We start from the raw sequence: 17613 nt of genomic DNA on the forward strand, positions 1-17613 counted from the left end.
GTTAGGTGAATTGGACGTTCTGAAATCTCCCTCCGTGTACCCGAACAGGTGCCGGAGTGTAAAGACTCGAGGGATTTTCATAGTAACTTCATCGCTCTGTTAATGTAAGCCTACTTGTGACACTAATAAAGATTATTATTATGTCACTTGCTACCTGTCAGCCCACATCTGGATCTTGCCCAGGTCTAGCTGCATTTAGACACTGACAGCTTCAGTATCTGAGCAGTCACGAATGGTGCTGGACATTGTGCAATCATCAGTGAACATCGCCACTCATGATCTTACGATGGGGAAAAGGTCATTGATGAAGCAACAAAAGATGATTGAGCGTAGGACGTTCCCCTGAGGAACTCCTGCAATGAATTCTTGGAGTTGAGATGACTGACTTCCAATAACCACATCCAAGGAAGATGATTGTGGTATAATTCCAACCAGTGGTGGGTTCTCTATTATCTCCCCCCTCCCCTAGATTCACATTGACTCCAGTTTTACTAGGGGTCTTTGACCCACTCCAGACCAACGCTGCTTTAATATTGATAATTCAATATTTAATTTAACATGTCACCTCTCCTCTCTTGAGTTCATCCCTTTTGTTCATGTTTGAACCTAGGCTGTAATGAGGTCAGGAGGTGTCTCTGGCAGAACCCAAATTGAGCATCAGTAAGCAGGTTATTGCTGAGCAAGTGGCACTTGATGATGGCCCCTTCCATCACTTTACTGCTGCCCGAGAGTAGACAGTAAATGGCTGGGTTGCATTTGTCCTGCTTTGTGTATGGGACGTAGCTAGGCAATTTTCCCACATTGCCGGCTAGATGCCAGTGCTGTAGCTGTACTGGAGCAGCTTGATAAGGGTCGCGGTAAGCTCTGGAGAACATGTCTTCAGTACTATTCCCAGAATATTGTCAGGGCCCACAGCTTTTTCAGTATCCAGAGTCTTCAGCTGTTCCTATTTGATATCTCAAATAAATCAACTTGGTTGCAGACTGACATCCATGATGCTGAAGACCTCTGGAGGAGGCTGACGTGGATCATCCACTCGGCACTTCTGGCTGAAAATTGTAGCAAATACCTATGCCTTATCTCATTTGTACTGATGTGCCAGGCTGGGGGATATGCCAGGCCGTGAGGTTACAGGTTGTCTCTTGAGTACAATTCTGTTGCTGGTGGTGGCCCACAGCGCCACATGGATGCCCAATCTTGAGTTGCTAGATCTGTTCAAATTCTATCCCATTTAGCACGTTGGGAGTGCCACAGAACATGATGGGGGGTATCGTTAATATGAAGATGGGACTTTGCCTCCCCAAGGACTGTGCAGTGGTCACTCCCACCGATACTTTCATGGGTGATGCATCTGTGGCATGCAGGATGAGGTTTAGTGTGGTTTTCCCCTTTTTGTTTCCCTCACAGCTTGCCACATATCCAATCTACTGGCCATGTCCTTTCGGACTTGACCAGCTTGGTCAGGAGTGGAGCCACCAGCTTCTCTTGGTGATGGACATTGAAATCCCCCACAAAGAGTATATTTTGCACCCTTGTCATCCTCCGTGCTTCCTTTTAAATGGTGTTCTGTCTTCAGGCGATTCTCTTCACGTGATATAAGAAATGTCTGAAGCTGCTGGGTACTGATAAGCCTATTATCCTGACAACATTTCAGCAACCGTGCTGAAGACTTGTGCTCCAGAACGAGCAGTGTCCTTAGCTGAATTGGTCCAGTACAGCTAAAATACTGGCATCTACCTGACAAGGCCAAGTGCCCAGGTATGGCCTAGACGCAAAATGCGGGTCAAATCCAACCCAGCCAATTACTATTTGATCAGTCTATTCCCAATCATCAATCTAGTCATGCAAGGTGTCATGGACAAAAGAGCTGAGCTCAAGGTGAGAGCAACTGCCCTTGACATCAAGGCATCATTAGACCACATGTGGCATCCAGGAGCCCTGTCAAAACTGGCATCAACAAGAACCAATGGGAAAGATTTCCGCTGGTTGGAGTCATACCGAGCACAAAGGAAAATGGTTGTTGTCAATCATCTCAGACCGAGGACATCACTGCAGGGAGTGCCTTGGGGTAGTGTCCAAAGCCTAATCTCTTCTGCTGCCTCATCAGTGACCTTCGCTCCATCATAAGGTCAGAAGTGGGGATGTTCGGCAGTAACTGCACATAGTTGAATAACCTGCCTGAATGTGTTTCTATTTTTGGTAGATCTGCTTGCCGCAGGACTTCCTCAGGAACAATTAGCTGCCCCATTTGCATGGATGGTTATACAGAGGTAAGAGACATCTGTGGAGAAATGAAATTGTTCCGCCTTCCTGGCAAGGCAGCTATTTAGATGATAATATCCAGAGTATGACGGGAAGGGACAAAGCGTAACAACCCAAAAACAAAGCAGCAAATAGGATCAAAGGGGGGAAATTATAGTAAAACTGCAAAATTAGTGGCTCTTTACTTAAATACACGTAGTATTCAGCACAAAATAAATGAATTAACAGCACAAATTGAGGTTAACGGGTATGATCTTGTAGGCGTTACAAGGAGATCAGAGGTGGAACTTGAGTATTCAGGTGTATGTGGCTTTTCGTAATGGGAGGAAGGAAAGGGCAGTGAGTAGGTTTGTTAGTACGAGATGCAATAACTACGACAGCAAGAAATTATCTTTGATCTTAAGATGTAGATTACCTGTGGGTGGAGGTAAGAAATAACATGGGGAAGAAGACAATGGTGGGAGTAGTCTTTTAGCCCCTAACAGTAGCTATACTCTAGGACCGAGAATAAATGAGGCAATCATAGAATTTACAGTGCAGAAGGAGGCCACCCGGCCCATCGAGTCTGCACCGGCTCTTGGAAAGAGCACCCTACCCAAGGTCAACACCTCCACCCTATCCCAGCAACCCTACCCAACACTAAGGGCAATTTTGGACATGAAGGGCAATTTATCACAGCCAATCCACCTAACCTGCACATCTTTGGACTGTGGGAGGAAACCGGAGCACCCGGAGGAAACTCACGCACACACTGGGAGGACGTGCAGACTCAGCACAGACAGTGACCCAGCGGGGAATCGAACCTGGGACCCTGGAGCTGTGAAGCAATTGTGCTATCCACAATGCTACCATGCTGCCCTGAAATGATGAGGGTATGTACATTAATCATGGGTGACTTTAACCTTTAAGTGGATTGGGAAAATCAAAATGGCAGACGTAGCCATGAGGAAGCATTCCAATTGTATTCGGAACAGTTACCTACAACAATACGTTGTGGATCCAACCGGGAATCTTGATATTTTGGATCTGGTGATGTGTATTGAGGTAGGTTTAATAAACCATCTCAGAGTAAAATATCCCCAAAGGAATTCGTGACCATATGCAGTAGAATTCAGCCTTCAGTTTGAGAATGAGAACTTGGATCAGGATCAACTGCCCTGAACTTGAATAAAGATAATTACAAAGCAATGAGGGCAGAGTTGACTGGAGTGGACTGGGAAAGGATTTTAGCAGGGAAGACGGTTGGCCAGCAATGGCAAATCTTTCTGAAAATAGTTCATGACTCACACAAAGAAATATCCCACTGAGTAAGAAGGATTCTAGGAAGGGAATAAATCATAGAACAAAGAACAAGGAAAGTACAGCACAGGAACAGGCCCTTCGGCCCTCCAAGCCTGCGCCGACTATGCTGCCCGTCTAAACTAAAATCTTCTACATTTCCGGGGTCTGTATCCCTCTATTCCCATCCTGTTCATGTATTTGTCAAGGCACCCCTTAAACGTCACTATCATCCGTGCTTCCACCACCTCCTCCGGCAGTGGGTTCCAGGCACCCAGTACCCTCTGTGTAAAAAAAGCTTGCCCCGTATATCTCTAAACCCCTCGCACCTTAAACCTATGCCCCCTAGTAATTGACCCCTCTACCCTGGGGAAAAGCCTCTGACCATCCACTCTGTCTATGCCCCTCATAATTTTGTAGACCTCTATCAGGTCGCCCCTCAACCTCCAACGTTCCAGTGAGAACAAACCGAGTTTATTGAACCTCTCCTCATAGCTAATACCCTCCATACCAGGCAAGATCCTGATAAACCTCTTCTGCACCCTCTCTAAAGCCTCCACATCCTTCTGGTAGTGTGGCGACCAGAATTGAACACTATACCCCCAAGTGTGGCCTAATTAAGGTTCTATACAGCTGCAACATGACTTGCCAATTCTTGTACTCAATGCCCCGGCCAATGAAGGCAAGATTGCTGTAAGCCTTCTTGACCACCTTCTCCACCTGTGTTGCCACTTTCAGTGACCTGTGGACCTGTACACCTAGATCTCTCTGGCTGTCAATACTGTTGCGGGTTCTACCATTCACTGTATATTCCCTACCTGCATTAGACCTTCCAAAATGCATTACCTCACATTTGTCCGGATTAAACTCCATCTGCCATCTCTCCGCCCAAGTCTCCAAACAATCTAAATCCTGCTGTATCCTCTGACAATTCCACCATCCTTTGTGTCGTCCGCAAACTTACTAATCAGACCAGTTACATTTTCCTCCAAATCATTTATATATACTACGAACAGCAAAGGTCCCAGCACAGATCCCTGCGGAACACCACTGGTCATAGCCCTCCAATCAGAAAAGCATCCCTCCATTGCTACTCTCTGCCTTCTATGACCGAGCCAATTCTGTATCCATCTTGACAGCTCACCTCTGATTCCATGTGACTTCACCTTTTGTACCAGTCTGCCATGAGGGACCTTACTTAAGTCAACCATGGTTAACCAAGGAAGTGAGCGATAGTATTAAACTGAAAGAAAAAGCACATAATGTGGCAAAGATTAGTGGTAAACCAGAGGATTGGGAAAGTTTTCAAAACCAACAAAAGCTGACCAAAAAAATAAAGAGGGAGAAGATAAACTGAGGGTAAACTAGCAAGTTTTATGAAAATGAGCAGCAAGTGCTTCTTTAAATATATAAAAAGGAAGAGAAAAGTCAAAGTGAACATAGGCCCTGTAGAGAATGATACTGGGGAAATAATAATGGGGAACCAGGAAACGGCAATGGTATTAAATAGATACTTTGCATCAGTCCTCGTGGTAGATGATACTAATAGCATTCCAAAAATACTAAATAACCAAAGGGCAAAAGTGGGGAAGGAAATAAATATAACTATCACTCACAAAAAAAGTACTAGGAAAACTGCACGGTAGCACAGTGGTTAGCACTGTTGCTTCACAGCGTCAGGGACCCTGGTTCGATTCCCGGCTTGGGTGACTGTGCGGAGTCTGCACATTCTCCCTGTGTCTGCATGGGTTTCCTCCCACAAGTCCCGAAAGATGTATTTGTACTTGTTGGGCATTCTGAATTCTCCCTCTGTGTACCCGAGCAGGCGCCGGAATGAGGTGACGTGGGGCTTTTCACAGTAACTTCATTGCAGTAAGCCTACTTGTGACACCAATAAGGTTTATTATTAATGCGGCTGAAGGCCAATAGGTCCCCTCAACCTGATGGGTTGAGATCGATCATGCACTGGTAGTAATCTTCCAAAAATCTTTAAATTCTGGAAAAGCCCCAACAGATTAGAAAACTGCAAATGTAACACCCTTGCTCAAAAAGGGAAGGAGACAAAAAACAGGTAACTAGCTTGACATTTGTCATTGTGAAAATAATGGAGTCCATTATAAAGGGTGTAATAACAGAGCATATAATCAAACAGAGTCAGCATGGTCTAATGAAGGGGAAATCACGCCTGACAAACTTATTGGAACTCTGAGGTGGTAACAAGCAGAACAAGTAAAGGGAAGCCAGTATATGTAATGTATTGGATTTCCAAAAGGCATTTGATAAGCTGCCACATAAAAGGTTACTGCAAGGCAAGAACTCATGGTATTGGGGATAATATATTAGCCTAAATGCAGCATTGGCTAATTAACAGGAAGGAAGAGTTGGGATAAATGGGCGATTTTCAGTTTGGCCAACTATAATGAGTGGAATGTCACAGGGATCAGTACTGGGGACTCAACTAGTTTTGCACTGAGTGCTGAATTTGGTGCATTTGAGTGCTATTGTGAGAGTTTGGTGACTGAGGGAGTTAGGTGAGGAGCGAGTAAGGTGCTCGTTTCGTTTCCTACATTTCCACAAAGAGCGAGAAGGGAGCCAGGAGTTTACAGAGTGCAGCTGACTGGGAGCAGAGTCGGAGGGCGGAGGTCCAGTTGGTCCACAGGGCAGCTATATTCTGTAAGGTAAGAGGGGATGGAGGTTAGGCCAGTTGCATGCTCCTCCTGTAGGATGTGGGTGGTGAGGGATACCACCGGTTACCTGCGGGAAGTGCACCAAACTCCAGCTCCTCAGAGACCGTGTTAGGGAACTGGAGCTGGATGACCTTCAGATCACCCGGGAGGCAGAGGGGTTTAAAGAGAAGAGTTACAGGGAGGTAACCACACCCAAGGTACAGGACAAGAGTAGCTGGGTTACAGCCAGGGGAAAGAAAACAAACAGGCAGACAGTGCAGGGATCCCTCGTGGCCGTTCCCCTTCAAAACAAGTATACCGTTTTGGATGCTGTTGGGGGGATGACCTACCGGGGGAAGGCCCTAGCGGCCAGGTTTCTGGCACTGAGTCTGACTCTGGGGCTCAGATGGGAAGGGGGAGAATAGAAAAGTAATAGGAGATTCAATGGTTAGGGGAATAGATAGGAGATTCTGTGGTCGCGAGCGAGACTCCCGGAAGGTATGTTGCCTCCTGGGTGCCAGGGCCAGGGGATGTCTCGGATCGTGTCTTCAGGATCCTTAAGGGGGAGGGGGAGTAGCCAGAAGTCATGGTGCACATTGGTACCAACGACGTAGGTAGGAAAAGGGGTGTGGAGGTAATAAACAAGTTTAGGGAGTTAGGCTGGAAGTTGAAAGCCAGGACAGACAGAGTTGTCATCTCTGGTTTGTTGCCGGTGCCACGTGATAGCGAGGCTAGGAATAGGGAGAGAGTGCAGTTGAACACGTGGCTGCAGGAATGGTGTAGGAGGGTGGGCTTCAGGTATTTGGATAATTGGAGCGCATTCTGGGGAAGGTGGGACCTGTACAAGCAGGACGGGTTGCATCTGAACCAGAGGGGCACCAATATCCTGGGAGGGAGGTTTTCTAGTACTCTTCGGGAGGGTTTAAACTAATTTGGCAGGGGAATGGGAACCTGATTTGTAGTCCAGTAACTAAGGTAGCCGATATTCAGGACGCCAAAGCGTGTAATGAGGCAGTGGGGAAGGGAACACTGACAAAGGAGAGAACTTGCAGGCACAGGGAAGGGGTGAAGTGTGCATACTCCCAACGCAAGAAGTATAAGGTGGGTGAACTTAAGGCATGGATCGGTACTTGGGACTACGATGTGGTGGCCATCACGGAAACCTGGATAGAAGAGGGGCAGAAATGGTTGTTGGAGGTCCCTGGTTATAGATGTTTCAATAAGATTAGGGAGGGTGGTAAAAGAGGTGGGGGGGGGTGGCATTGTTAATTAGTGATCGTATAACAGCTGCAGAAAGGCAGTTCGAGGAGTATCTGCCTACTGAGGGAGTATGGGTTGAAGTCAGAAATAGGAAAGGAGCAGTCACCTTTTTGGGAGTTTTCTATAGGCCCCCCAACAGTCGCAGAGATGTGGAGGAACAGATTTGTGAAAAAGGAGACTTATGTAAGGCTGAGGAAACAAGGTTCAGACAGGGCGCTGGAGGGATACAAGATAGCCAGGAGGGAACTAAAGAAAGGGATTGGGAGAGCTAAGAGAGGACATGAACAATCTGGCGGGTAGGATCAAGGAAAACCCCAAGGCCTTTTACACATATGTGAGAAATATGAGAATGACTAGAGCGAGGGTAGGTCTGATCAAGGACAGTAGCGGGAGATTGTGTATTGAGTCTGAAGAGATAGGAGAGGTCTTGAACGAGTACTTTTCTTCAGTATTCACAAATGAGAGGGGCCATATTGTTGGAGAGGACAGTGTGAAACAGACTGGTAAGCTCGAGGAAATACTTGTTAGGAAGGAAGATGTGTTGGGCATTTTGAAAAACTTGAGCATAGACAAGACCTCCGGGCCTGACGGGATATATCCAAGGATTCTATGGGAAGCAAGAGATGAAATTGCAGAGCCGTTGGCAATGATCTTTTCATCCTCACTGTCAACAGGGGTGGTACCAGGGGATTGGAGAGTGGCGAATGTTGTGCCCCTGTTCAAAAAAGGGAATAGGGAGAACCCTGGGAATTACAGGCCAGTCAGTCTTACCTTGGTGGTAGGCAAAGTAATGGAAAGGTACTGAGGGATAGGATTTCTGAGCATCTGGAAAGACACTGCTTGTTTAGGGATAGTCAGCACGGATTTGTGAGGGGTAAGTCTTGCCTTACAAGTCTTATTGAATTCTTTGAGGAGGTGACCAATTGAATTCTTTGAGGAGGTGACCAAGCATGTGGATGATGGTAAAGCAGTGGATGTAGTGTACATGGATTTTAGTAAGACATTTGATAAGGTTCCCCATGGTAGGCTTATGCAGAACATAAGGAGGCATGGGATAGTGGGACATTTGGCCAGTTAGATAACGAACTGGCTAACCGATAGAAGTCAGAGAGTGGTGGTGGATGGCAAATATTCAGCCTGGAGCCCAGTTACCAGTGGCGTACCGCAGGGATCAGTTCGGGTCCTCTGCTGTTTGAGATTTTCATTAATGACTTGGATGAGGGAGTTGAAGGGTGGGTCAGTAAATTTGCAGACGATACAAAGATTGGTGGAGTTGTGGATAGTGAGGAGGGCTGTTGTCGGCTGCAAAGAAACATAGATAGGATGCAGAGCTGGGCTGAGAAGTAGCAGATGGAGTTTAACCCTGAAAAGTGTGAGGTTGTCCATTTTGGAAGGACAAATATGAATGCGGAATACAGGGTTAACGGTAGGGTTCTTGGCAATGTGGAGGAGCAGAGAGATCTTTGGGTCTATGTTCATACATCTTTGAAAGTTGCCACTCAAATGGATAGAGCTGTGAAGAAGGCCTATGGTGTGCTAGCGTTCATTAACCGAGGGATTGAATTTAAGAGCCGTGAAGTGATGATGCAGCTGTACAAAGCCTTGGTACGGCCACATTTGGAGTACTGTGTGCAGTTCTGGTCGCCTCATTTTAGGAAGGATAGTACGAAGTCTTACAACACCAGGTTAAAGTCCAACAGGTTTGTTTCGATGTCACTAGCTTTCGGAGCGCTGCTCCTTCCTCAGGTGAATGAAGAGGTCTGTTCCAGAAACACACACATAGACAAATTCAAAGATGCCAAACAATGCTAGGAATGTGAGCATTAGCAGGTGATTAAATCTTTACAGATCCAGAGGTGGGGTAACCCCAGGTTAAAGAGGTGTGAATTGTCTCAAGCCAGGACAGTTGGTAGGATTTCGCAGGCCAGATGGTGGGGGATGAATGTAATGTGACATGAATCCCAGGTCCCGGTTGAGGCCGCACTCATGTGTGCGGAACTTGGCTATAAGTTTCTGCTCGGCGATTCTGCGTCGTCGCGGGTCCTGGAGGCCGCCTTGGAGAACGCTTACCCGGAGATCAGAGGCTGAATGCCCTTGACTGCTGAAGTGTTGCCCGACTGGAAGGGAACATTCCTGCCTGGTGATTGTTGCGCGATGTCCGTTCATTCGTTGTCGCAGCGTCTGCATGGTCTCGCCAATGTACCACGCTTCGGGACATCCTTTCCTGCAGCGTATGAGGTAGACAACGTTGGCCGAGTCGCACGAGTATGTACCGCGTACCTGGTGGGTGGTGTTCTCATGTGTAATAGTGGTATCCATGTCGATGATCTGGCACGTCTTAGGAAGGATGTGGAAGCTTTGGAAAAGGTGCAAAGGAGATTTACCAGGATGTTGCCTGGAATAGAGAGTAGATCTTACGAGGAAAGGTTGAGGGTGCTAGGCCTTTTCTCATTAGAACAAAGAAGGATGCGGGGCGACTTGATAGAGGTTTATAAGATGATCAGGGGAATAGATAGAGTAGACAGTCAGAGACATTTTCCCCGGGTGGAACAAACCATTACAAGGGGACATAAATTTAAGGTGAATGGTGGAAGATATAGGAGGGATATCAGAGGTAGGTTCTTTACCCAGAGAGTAGTGGGGGCATGGAATGCACTGCCTGTGGGAGTAGTTGAGTCGGAAACATTAGGGACCTTCAAGCAGCTATTGGATATGTACATGGATTACGGTAGAATGCTATAGTGTAGATTTAATTGTTCTTAAGGACAGCACGGTAGCATTGTGGATAGCACAATTGCTTCTCAGCTCCAGGGTCCCAGGTTTGATTACGGCTTGGGTCACTGTCTGTGCGGAGTCTGCACATCCTCCCCTTGTGTGCGTGGGTTTCCTCCGGGTGCTCCGGTTTCCTCCCACAGTCCAAAGATGTGCGGGTTAGGTGGATTGGCCATGATAAATTGCCCTTCGTGTCCAAAATTCCCTTAGTGTTGGGTAGGGTTGCTGGGATAGGGTGGAGGTGTTGACCTTGGGTAGGGTGCTCTTTCCAAGAGCCGGTGCAGACTCGACGGGCTGAATGGTCTCCTGCATTGTAAATTCTATGATAATCTCTGATTGATTAACCTAGGACAAAGGTTTGGCACAACATCGTGGGCCGAAGGGCCTGCTCTGTGCTGTATTTTTCTATGATCTATGTTAATTACCTTGAAGAGTTAGTTTTATTTTTAGCCAAATTTGCTGGCAATAGAGGTAGGAAAGCAAGTTGAGGTGGATACAAAGTCTCCACAAAGATATACAGCAAAATTTCCACTACCATCACCCTACCAACCGGAATTCTCTCATCTGGAATTCTGAGGTCGAGTCTGTTGGACCTGTCAAACTCGCTGTAATCGTTATTGGTGGCTTCCCCTCACTCTGATCTTGGGCTCCACCACCCCAGCGGCGCTCACTCATTTTGTGCACTCCCACCCCTCGAGGCCTGAAGATCCACATGGTCATTCTGAAGCACTCATTGGATGATGACGCAGGACCTTCCTACAATTAACCGACACCACCCATTCCTGGAGAGTGCCAAATGACTGATTTGCCTGTGTGGATATGTTAGGTCAAGCGAGTGGGCCAAAGAATTTGGCACTTCAGCAGGAAGAATAGAAAAAGCATTATATTATTTAAATTGAGAGACTGCAGAATACTGAAGTACAGAAGAATTCAGGTGCCCTTGTCCATGAATCACCAAGTTGACATGCACGTACAGTAAGTAATTAGGAAGACAGATAGAATGTTGATGTTAGGGAAGTCTTGCTACAACTGTATAGGGTGAGCACAGTACGAAGTCTTACAACACCAGGTTAAAGTCCAACAGGTTTGTTTCAAACACTAGCTTTCGGAGCGCTGCTCCTTCCTCAGGTGAATGAAGAGGTATGTTCCAGAAACACACACGTAGACAAATTCAAAGATGCCAAACAATGCTTGGAATGCGACCATTAGCAGGTGATTAAATCTTTTCCGATCCAGAGATGGGGTAACCCCAGGTTAAAGAGCTGTGAATTGCATCAAGCCAGGACAGTTGGTAGGATTTCGCAGGACAGTTGGTGGGGGATGAATGTAATGTGACATGAATCCCAGGTCCCGGTTGAGGCCGCACTAATGTGTGCGGAACCTGGCTATAAGTTTCTGCTCGGCGATTCTGCGTCGTTGCGGGTCCTGAAGGCCGCCTTGGAGAACGCTTACCCGGAGATCAGCGGCTGAATGCCCTTGACTGCTGAAGTGTTCTCCGACTGGAAGGGAACATTCCTGCCTGGTGATTGTTGCGCGATGTCCGTTCATTCGTTGTCGCAGCGTCTGCATGGTCTCGCCAATGTACCACGCTTCGGGACATCCTTTCCTGAAGCGTATGAGGTAGACAACGTTGGCCGAGTCGCACGAGTACGTACCGCGTACCTGGTGGGTGGTGTTCTCACGTGTAATAGTGGTATCCATGTCGATGATCTGGCACGTCTTGCAGAGATTGCCATGGCAGGGTTGTGTGGTGTCGTGGTCACTGTTCTGAAGACTGGGTAGTTTGCTGCAAACAATGGTTTGTTTGAGGTTGCGCGGTTGTTTGAAGGCAAGTAGTGGGGGTGTGGGGATGACCTTGGCAAGATGTTCATCGTCATCAATGACGTGTTGAAGGCTGTGAAGAAGATGTCGTAGTTTCTCCGCTCCGGAGAAGTACTGGACGACGAAGGGTATTCTGTCAGTTGTGTCCCATGTTTGTCTTCTGAGGAGGTCGGTGCGGTTTTTCGCTGTGGCGCGTTGGAACTGTCGATCGATGAGTCGAGTGCCATATCCCGTTCGTACGAGGGCATCTTTCAATGTCTGTAGATGTCTGTTACGCTCCTCCTCGTCTGAGCAGATCCTGTGTATACGGAGCGCTTGTCCATAGGGGATGGCTTCTTTAATGGGTTTAGGGTGGAAGCTGGAGAAGTGGAGCATCATGAGGTTATCCGTGGGTTTGCGGTAAAGCGAAGTGCTGAGGTGACCGTCCTTGATGGAGACGAGTGTGTCCAAGAATGCAATTGATTTTGGAGAGTAGTCCATGGTGAGTCTGATGGTTGGACGGAACTTATTAATATCATCGTGTAGTCGTTTCAGTGATTCTTCGCCGTGGGTCCAAAGGAAAAAAATGTCATCGATGTATCTGGTGTATAACGTCGGTTGATGGTCCTGTGCAGTGAGTCGGTCCTGTTCAAACTTGTTCATGAAGATGTTGGCGTATTGGGGTGCGAATTTGGTCCCCATGGCTGTTCCGTGCGTCTGGATGAAGAACTTGTTGTCGAAGGTGAAGACGTTGTGATCCAGAATGAAGCGGATGAGTTGCAGAATTGCGTCTGGAGATTGGCAGTTGTCGGTGTTGAGTACTGAGACTGTTGCAGCATTGCCGTCGTCATGGGGGATGCTGGTGTAGAGTGCCGAGACGTCCATTGTGACGAGGAATGTTCCTGGTTCAACTGGTCCATGGGTGCTGAGTTTCTGTAGGAAGTCCGTCGTGTCGCGACAGAAGCTGGGCGTACCTTGTACGATGGGTTTCAAGATGCCCTCGATGTAGCCAGAGAGGTTCTCACACAGGGTCCCATTGCCTGAAACGATAGGGCGGCCTGGTGTGTTGGCCTTATGTATTTTTGGGAGGCAGTAGAGATCTCCAGAGATCTCCATTCATGACAACTGAACAACCAAGAACACTACAGACAGTTACCCGCAGATCCGACCAAGGAACACATCCGCCAACTTAACAGACTGATCAAGACCTTGGATCCAGATCTTCAGAGCACCCTACGTGCTCTCATCCCACGTACTCCCCGCATTGGAGATCTCTACTGCCTCCCAAAAATACATAGGGCGGCCTGGTGTGTTGGCCTTATCGTTTCAGGCAATGGGACCTTGTGTGAGAACCTCTCTGGCTACATCGAGGGCATCTTGAAACCCATCGTACAAGGTACGCCCAGCTTCTGTCGCGACACGACGGACTTCCTACAGAAACTCAGCACCCATGGACCAGTTGAACCAGGAACATTCCTCGTCACAATGGACGTCTCGGCACTCTACACCAGCATCCCCCATGACGACGGCATTGCTGCAACAGCCTCAGTACTCAACACCGACAACTGCCAATCTCCAGACGCAATTCTGCAACTCATCCACTTCATTCTGGATCACAACGTCTTCACCTTCGACAACAAGTTCTTCATCCAGACGCACGGAACAGCCATGGGGACCAAATACGCACCCCAATATACCAACATCTTCATGCACAAGTTTGAACAGGACCTACTCACCGCACAGGACCTTCAACCGACGTTATACACCAGATACATCGATGAAATTTTTTCCTTTGGACCCACGGCGAAGAATCACAAACGACTACACGATGACATTAATAAGTTCCATCCAACCATCAGACTCACCATGGACTACTCTCCAAAATCAGTTGCATTCTTGGACACACTCGTCTCCATCAAGGACGGTCACCTCAGCACTTCGCTTTACCGCAAACCCACGGATAACCTCATGATGCTCCACTTCTCCAGCTTCCACCCTAAACACATTAAAGAAGCCATCCCCTATGGACAAGCGCTCCGTATACACAGGATCTGCTCAGACGAGGAGGAGCGTAACAGACATCTACAGATGTTGAAAGATGCCCTCGTACGAACGGGATATGGCACTCGACTCATCGATCGACAGTTCCAACGCGCCACAGCGAAAAACCGCACCGACCTCCTCAGAAGACAAACATGAGACACAAACAACAGAATACCTTTTGTCGTCCAGTACTTCCCCGGAGCGGAGAAACTACGACATCTTCTTCACAGCCTTCAACACGTCATTGATGACGATGAACATCTTGCTAAGGTCTTCCCCACACCCCCACTACTTGCCTTCAAACAACCGCGCAACCTCAAACAAACCATTGTTTGCAGCAAACTACCCAGTCTTCAGAACAGTGACCACGACACCACACAACCCTGCCATGGCAATCTCTGCAAGACGTGCCAGACCATCGACATGGATACCACTATTACACGTGAGAACACCACCCACCAGGTACGCGGTACGTACTCGTGCGACTCGGCCAACATTGTCTACCTCATAGGCTGCAGGAAAGGATGTCCCGAAGCGTGGTACATTGGCGAGACCATGCAGACGCTGCGACAACGAATGAACGGACATCGCGCAACAATCACCAGGCAGGAGTGTTCCCTTCCAGTCGGAGAACACTTCAGCAGTCAAGGGCATTCAGCCTCTGATCTCCGGGTAAGCGTTCTCCAAGGCGGCCTTCAGGAAGCGCGACAATGCAGAATCGCCGAGCAGAAACTTATAGCCAAGTTCCGCACACATGAGTGCGGCCTCAACCAGGACCTGGGATTCATGTCACATTACATTCATCCCCCACCATCTGGCCTGCGAAATCCTACCAACTGTCCTGGCTTGATGCAATTCACACCTCTTTAACCTGGGGTTACCCCATCTCTGGATCTGAAAAGATTTAATCACCTGCTAATGGTCGCATTCCAAGCATTGTTTGGCATCTTTGAATTTGTCTATATATGTGTTTCTGGAACATACCTCTTCATTCACCTGAGGAAGGAGCAGCGCTCCGAAAGCTCGTGACATCGAAACAAACCTGTTGGACTTTAACCTGGTGTTGTAAGACTTCGTATTGTGCTCACCCCAGTCCAACGCCGGCATCTCCACGTCATGTATAGGGTGAGACCATGCCGAGAATACTGTGTACATTTTCGGTCTCTTACTCCAAGAGACATGTTTGCATTGGAAGCAGTTCAGGGAAGCTTCACTAGATTGGGATGAAAGGGATGTTTTATGAGGAACGGTTGAGCAGGTTGGGCTCTTATTGGTGTTTTGAAGATTTGAGAGGTGGTCATATTGAAACATGTCAGGGTCTGAGGGCGTTTGACAGGGTTAGATGCGGAGAGGTTGTTTCTCCTTGTGGGGAAATCTAGAACTAGGGGGCACACTTTCCAAACAATTGGGGTCTCATTTGAGACCGATACTTCTCGGGAAGGTTTTTAGTCTGGAAGTCCCTTCTCCAGAGAGCAGTGGAAGCTGGGTCGCTGAATATATTCAAGGCTGATTCGACAGAATTTTGATTGATGAGGCAGAAGTTGAGGGTTCTGGGTGAGGGTGAGTTGCAGAAAGCAGAGTGGAGGTTTGGCCACAACTCAGACCTGCCACGATCTTGCTTGAGTGGCCAAATGGCCTGCTCCTGCTCTTCATACTTGTGTGTAAAAAAATATATATATATTGTTTTTGATCCTGTCTAGATTGTCCAAAGTGGGAGACTTATCGTCTCGACTAAATGTGGTCACGTCTTCTGCAGCCAGTGTATCCGGGACAGTCTCAAACATTCACGCACGTGTCCGACCTGCAGAAAGAAATTGAACTTTCGCCAGTACCATCCGATTTATATTTGACTGTGAGGTCGTCGTCCTGAACTTTATGTAACTGACATAGCGTCGGCCACCTTGAAATCCTCTCCTGTTCTTCAGCTTTCTATTCCGAAACGGGCAACCCCTTGTCGGAGACGGAAATGAGTTTGCAGGATGCAGGAAGCACGCATTGTCGACTGAACATCCGTCGCCACGTGATCCTGTGAAGAATTTGATCCTGTGAAGAATTTAGAATGTTATTTGGGGGGGGGGGGGGGGGGGGGGGGTGGAGGAGAGGAGAGAGGGAAGGTGAGAAATAAAACAAAGCACCAGCATATTCCAATCACCAACTCAACTCAGATGTGTGTTTTGTATGTGTTTCTCTTTCTTTGTCTTCCCTCTCTGCTTTTCTGTCTTCCCTGCCCCCATCCCCGGTTCACCGAAAGGTAATCGCTGCACAAGATTTGTAACCCTGCTGTGTACAGGTGACCTTCCATTGTGTTGACTTGCAAACTATTTTCGCTCATGGACCCTGCTAATGTACAGATCAGTATTAAGGGCTGCAGGTTTGGTCTGATTCTGGCTCGTGTCCCTTGTGTACGGCAAGTGGTGCCTTTTTTCTTTCAACTGTGTGCGCATCGTGGTCTGTGGAAAATGCCATGACCGTGTGCGGTGTATAAATGGAGGGGTTGGGCCGCGGGGGGGGGGGGGGGGGGGGGTACCATTAATGTAATTAGAAGTTAAACGAGGAACACAAGCTTTTGATTACTCCTGCTCAGGAAATCTTTCAAAGCCTTACATGTGCTGAAGACTGGCATTCAGAAGTTGATATTAAAGAGAGCAAGGAATACTCTATGCATGATTTTAGGCTTCCCTGTATTTTGGGAATATCTTGCTGTTTTTTTTTCCTTTAATCTTTTATTATAACTGAGGTCTGAGCCACCAGTATCTTTGACCAAAAGTTCCCAGAATGATACTCTGTACATCAGGCCACTCCTTGACTTGGCGATGACAGGTACCTGGCAACTGAAGCTGTGGAAACCAATCAAATTTCATGTGTTGAAATTCCGATATCTTTCCAAAAAAAAATAAAGATGAAATCTGTTTTTAAAAATGCTACAGTGAAAGTATTTTGAGTAATTGGTGGAATGTTTGTTTTCGTTGCCTATGAAACTTTGTGCAGAGTGATGTTTTATCGATGTTGAACAGTAAACTAACCATAATGTCCTGTGTCCACAACCTCGTGTCAGTTCTGATGCTGTTTTTATTCCCCTAAAGATGGGCAAAGTTTCTGGGGGAAAAGTCGGGGGCTAAAAAAATTAATAAAATATTAGTCCCTGAATGATTCCTTCCCATTTTGTCGTCTTTTCAGCTTAATTTCTTCCTCCCTTCCACTTAGTGCCTAAGCAGTGTTTAACTACCTCTTCTAATGGTATCTTGTGCATGTGCTCTGAGCCTTTGCTTTCATTTAATTACAGGCAAGAAGTTGGCTATAACGTTAATTTCTTGCTGAATTTCTGTGAGCACTAGAGTTTGTGCGGTGAGAGGTATGGACCACATCAGCCCAGCCACCTTCTTCCTGCAACATAGAATGTAATTGACACTCACTGGCTTTATCATCGCTAAATCCCCCACTATCAACATCCTGGGGGTTACCATTGACAGAAAATGAACTCTGCCAGCCATTTCATAGCCAGATCATGTTATTTATTTGGATTTTGGTTGAG

At 47.3% G+C, this 17613-nt stretch overlaps 1 protein-coding gene across 3 annotated transcripts in view; it reads left to right on the top strand.

Moving 5' to 3' along the window:
- The window catches only part of rnf4 (ring finger protein 4), a 77868-nt gene extending 60866 nt beyond the window's left edge, over positions 1-17002 (top strand). For all 3 annotated transcript variants that reach the window (XM_072515687.1, XM_072515685.1, XM_072515686.1), the window contains 2 exons: positions 2204-2270; positions 15782-17002. In XM_072515687.1, the coding sequence (XP_072371788.1) occupies positions 2204-2270; positions 15782-15931 (217 nt within the window). In that variant the 3' untranslated portion in view covers positions 15932-17002. The remainder of the gene's footprint in view (positions 1-2203; positions 2271-15781) is intronic.
- Positions 17003-17613: the final 611 nt, after the last annotated feature.

This window comes from Scyliorhinus torazame, chromosome 9 (genome assembly GCF_047496885.1).
Source record: "Scyliorhinus torazame isolate Kashiwa2021f chromosome 9, sScyTor2.1, whole genome shotgun sequence".
In the NCBI taxonomy this organism is placed as follows: Eukaryota; Metazoa; Chordata; class Chondrichthyes; order Carcharhiniformes; family Scyliorhinidae; genus Scyliorhinus; species Scyliorhinus torazame.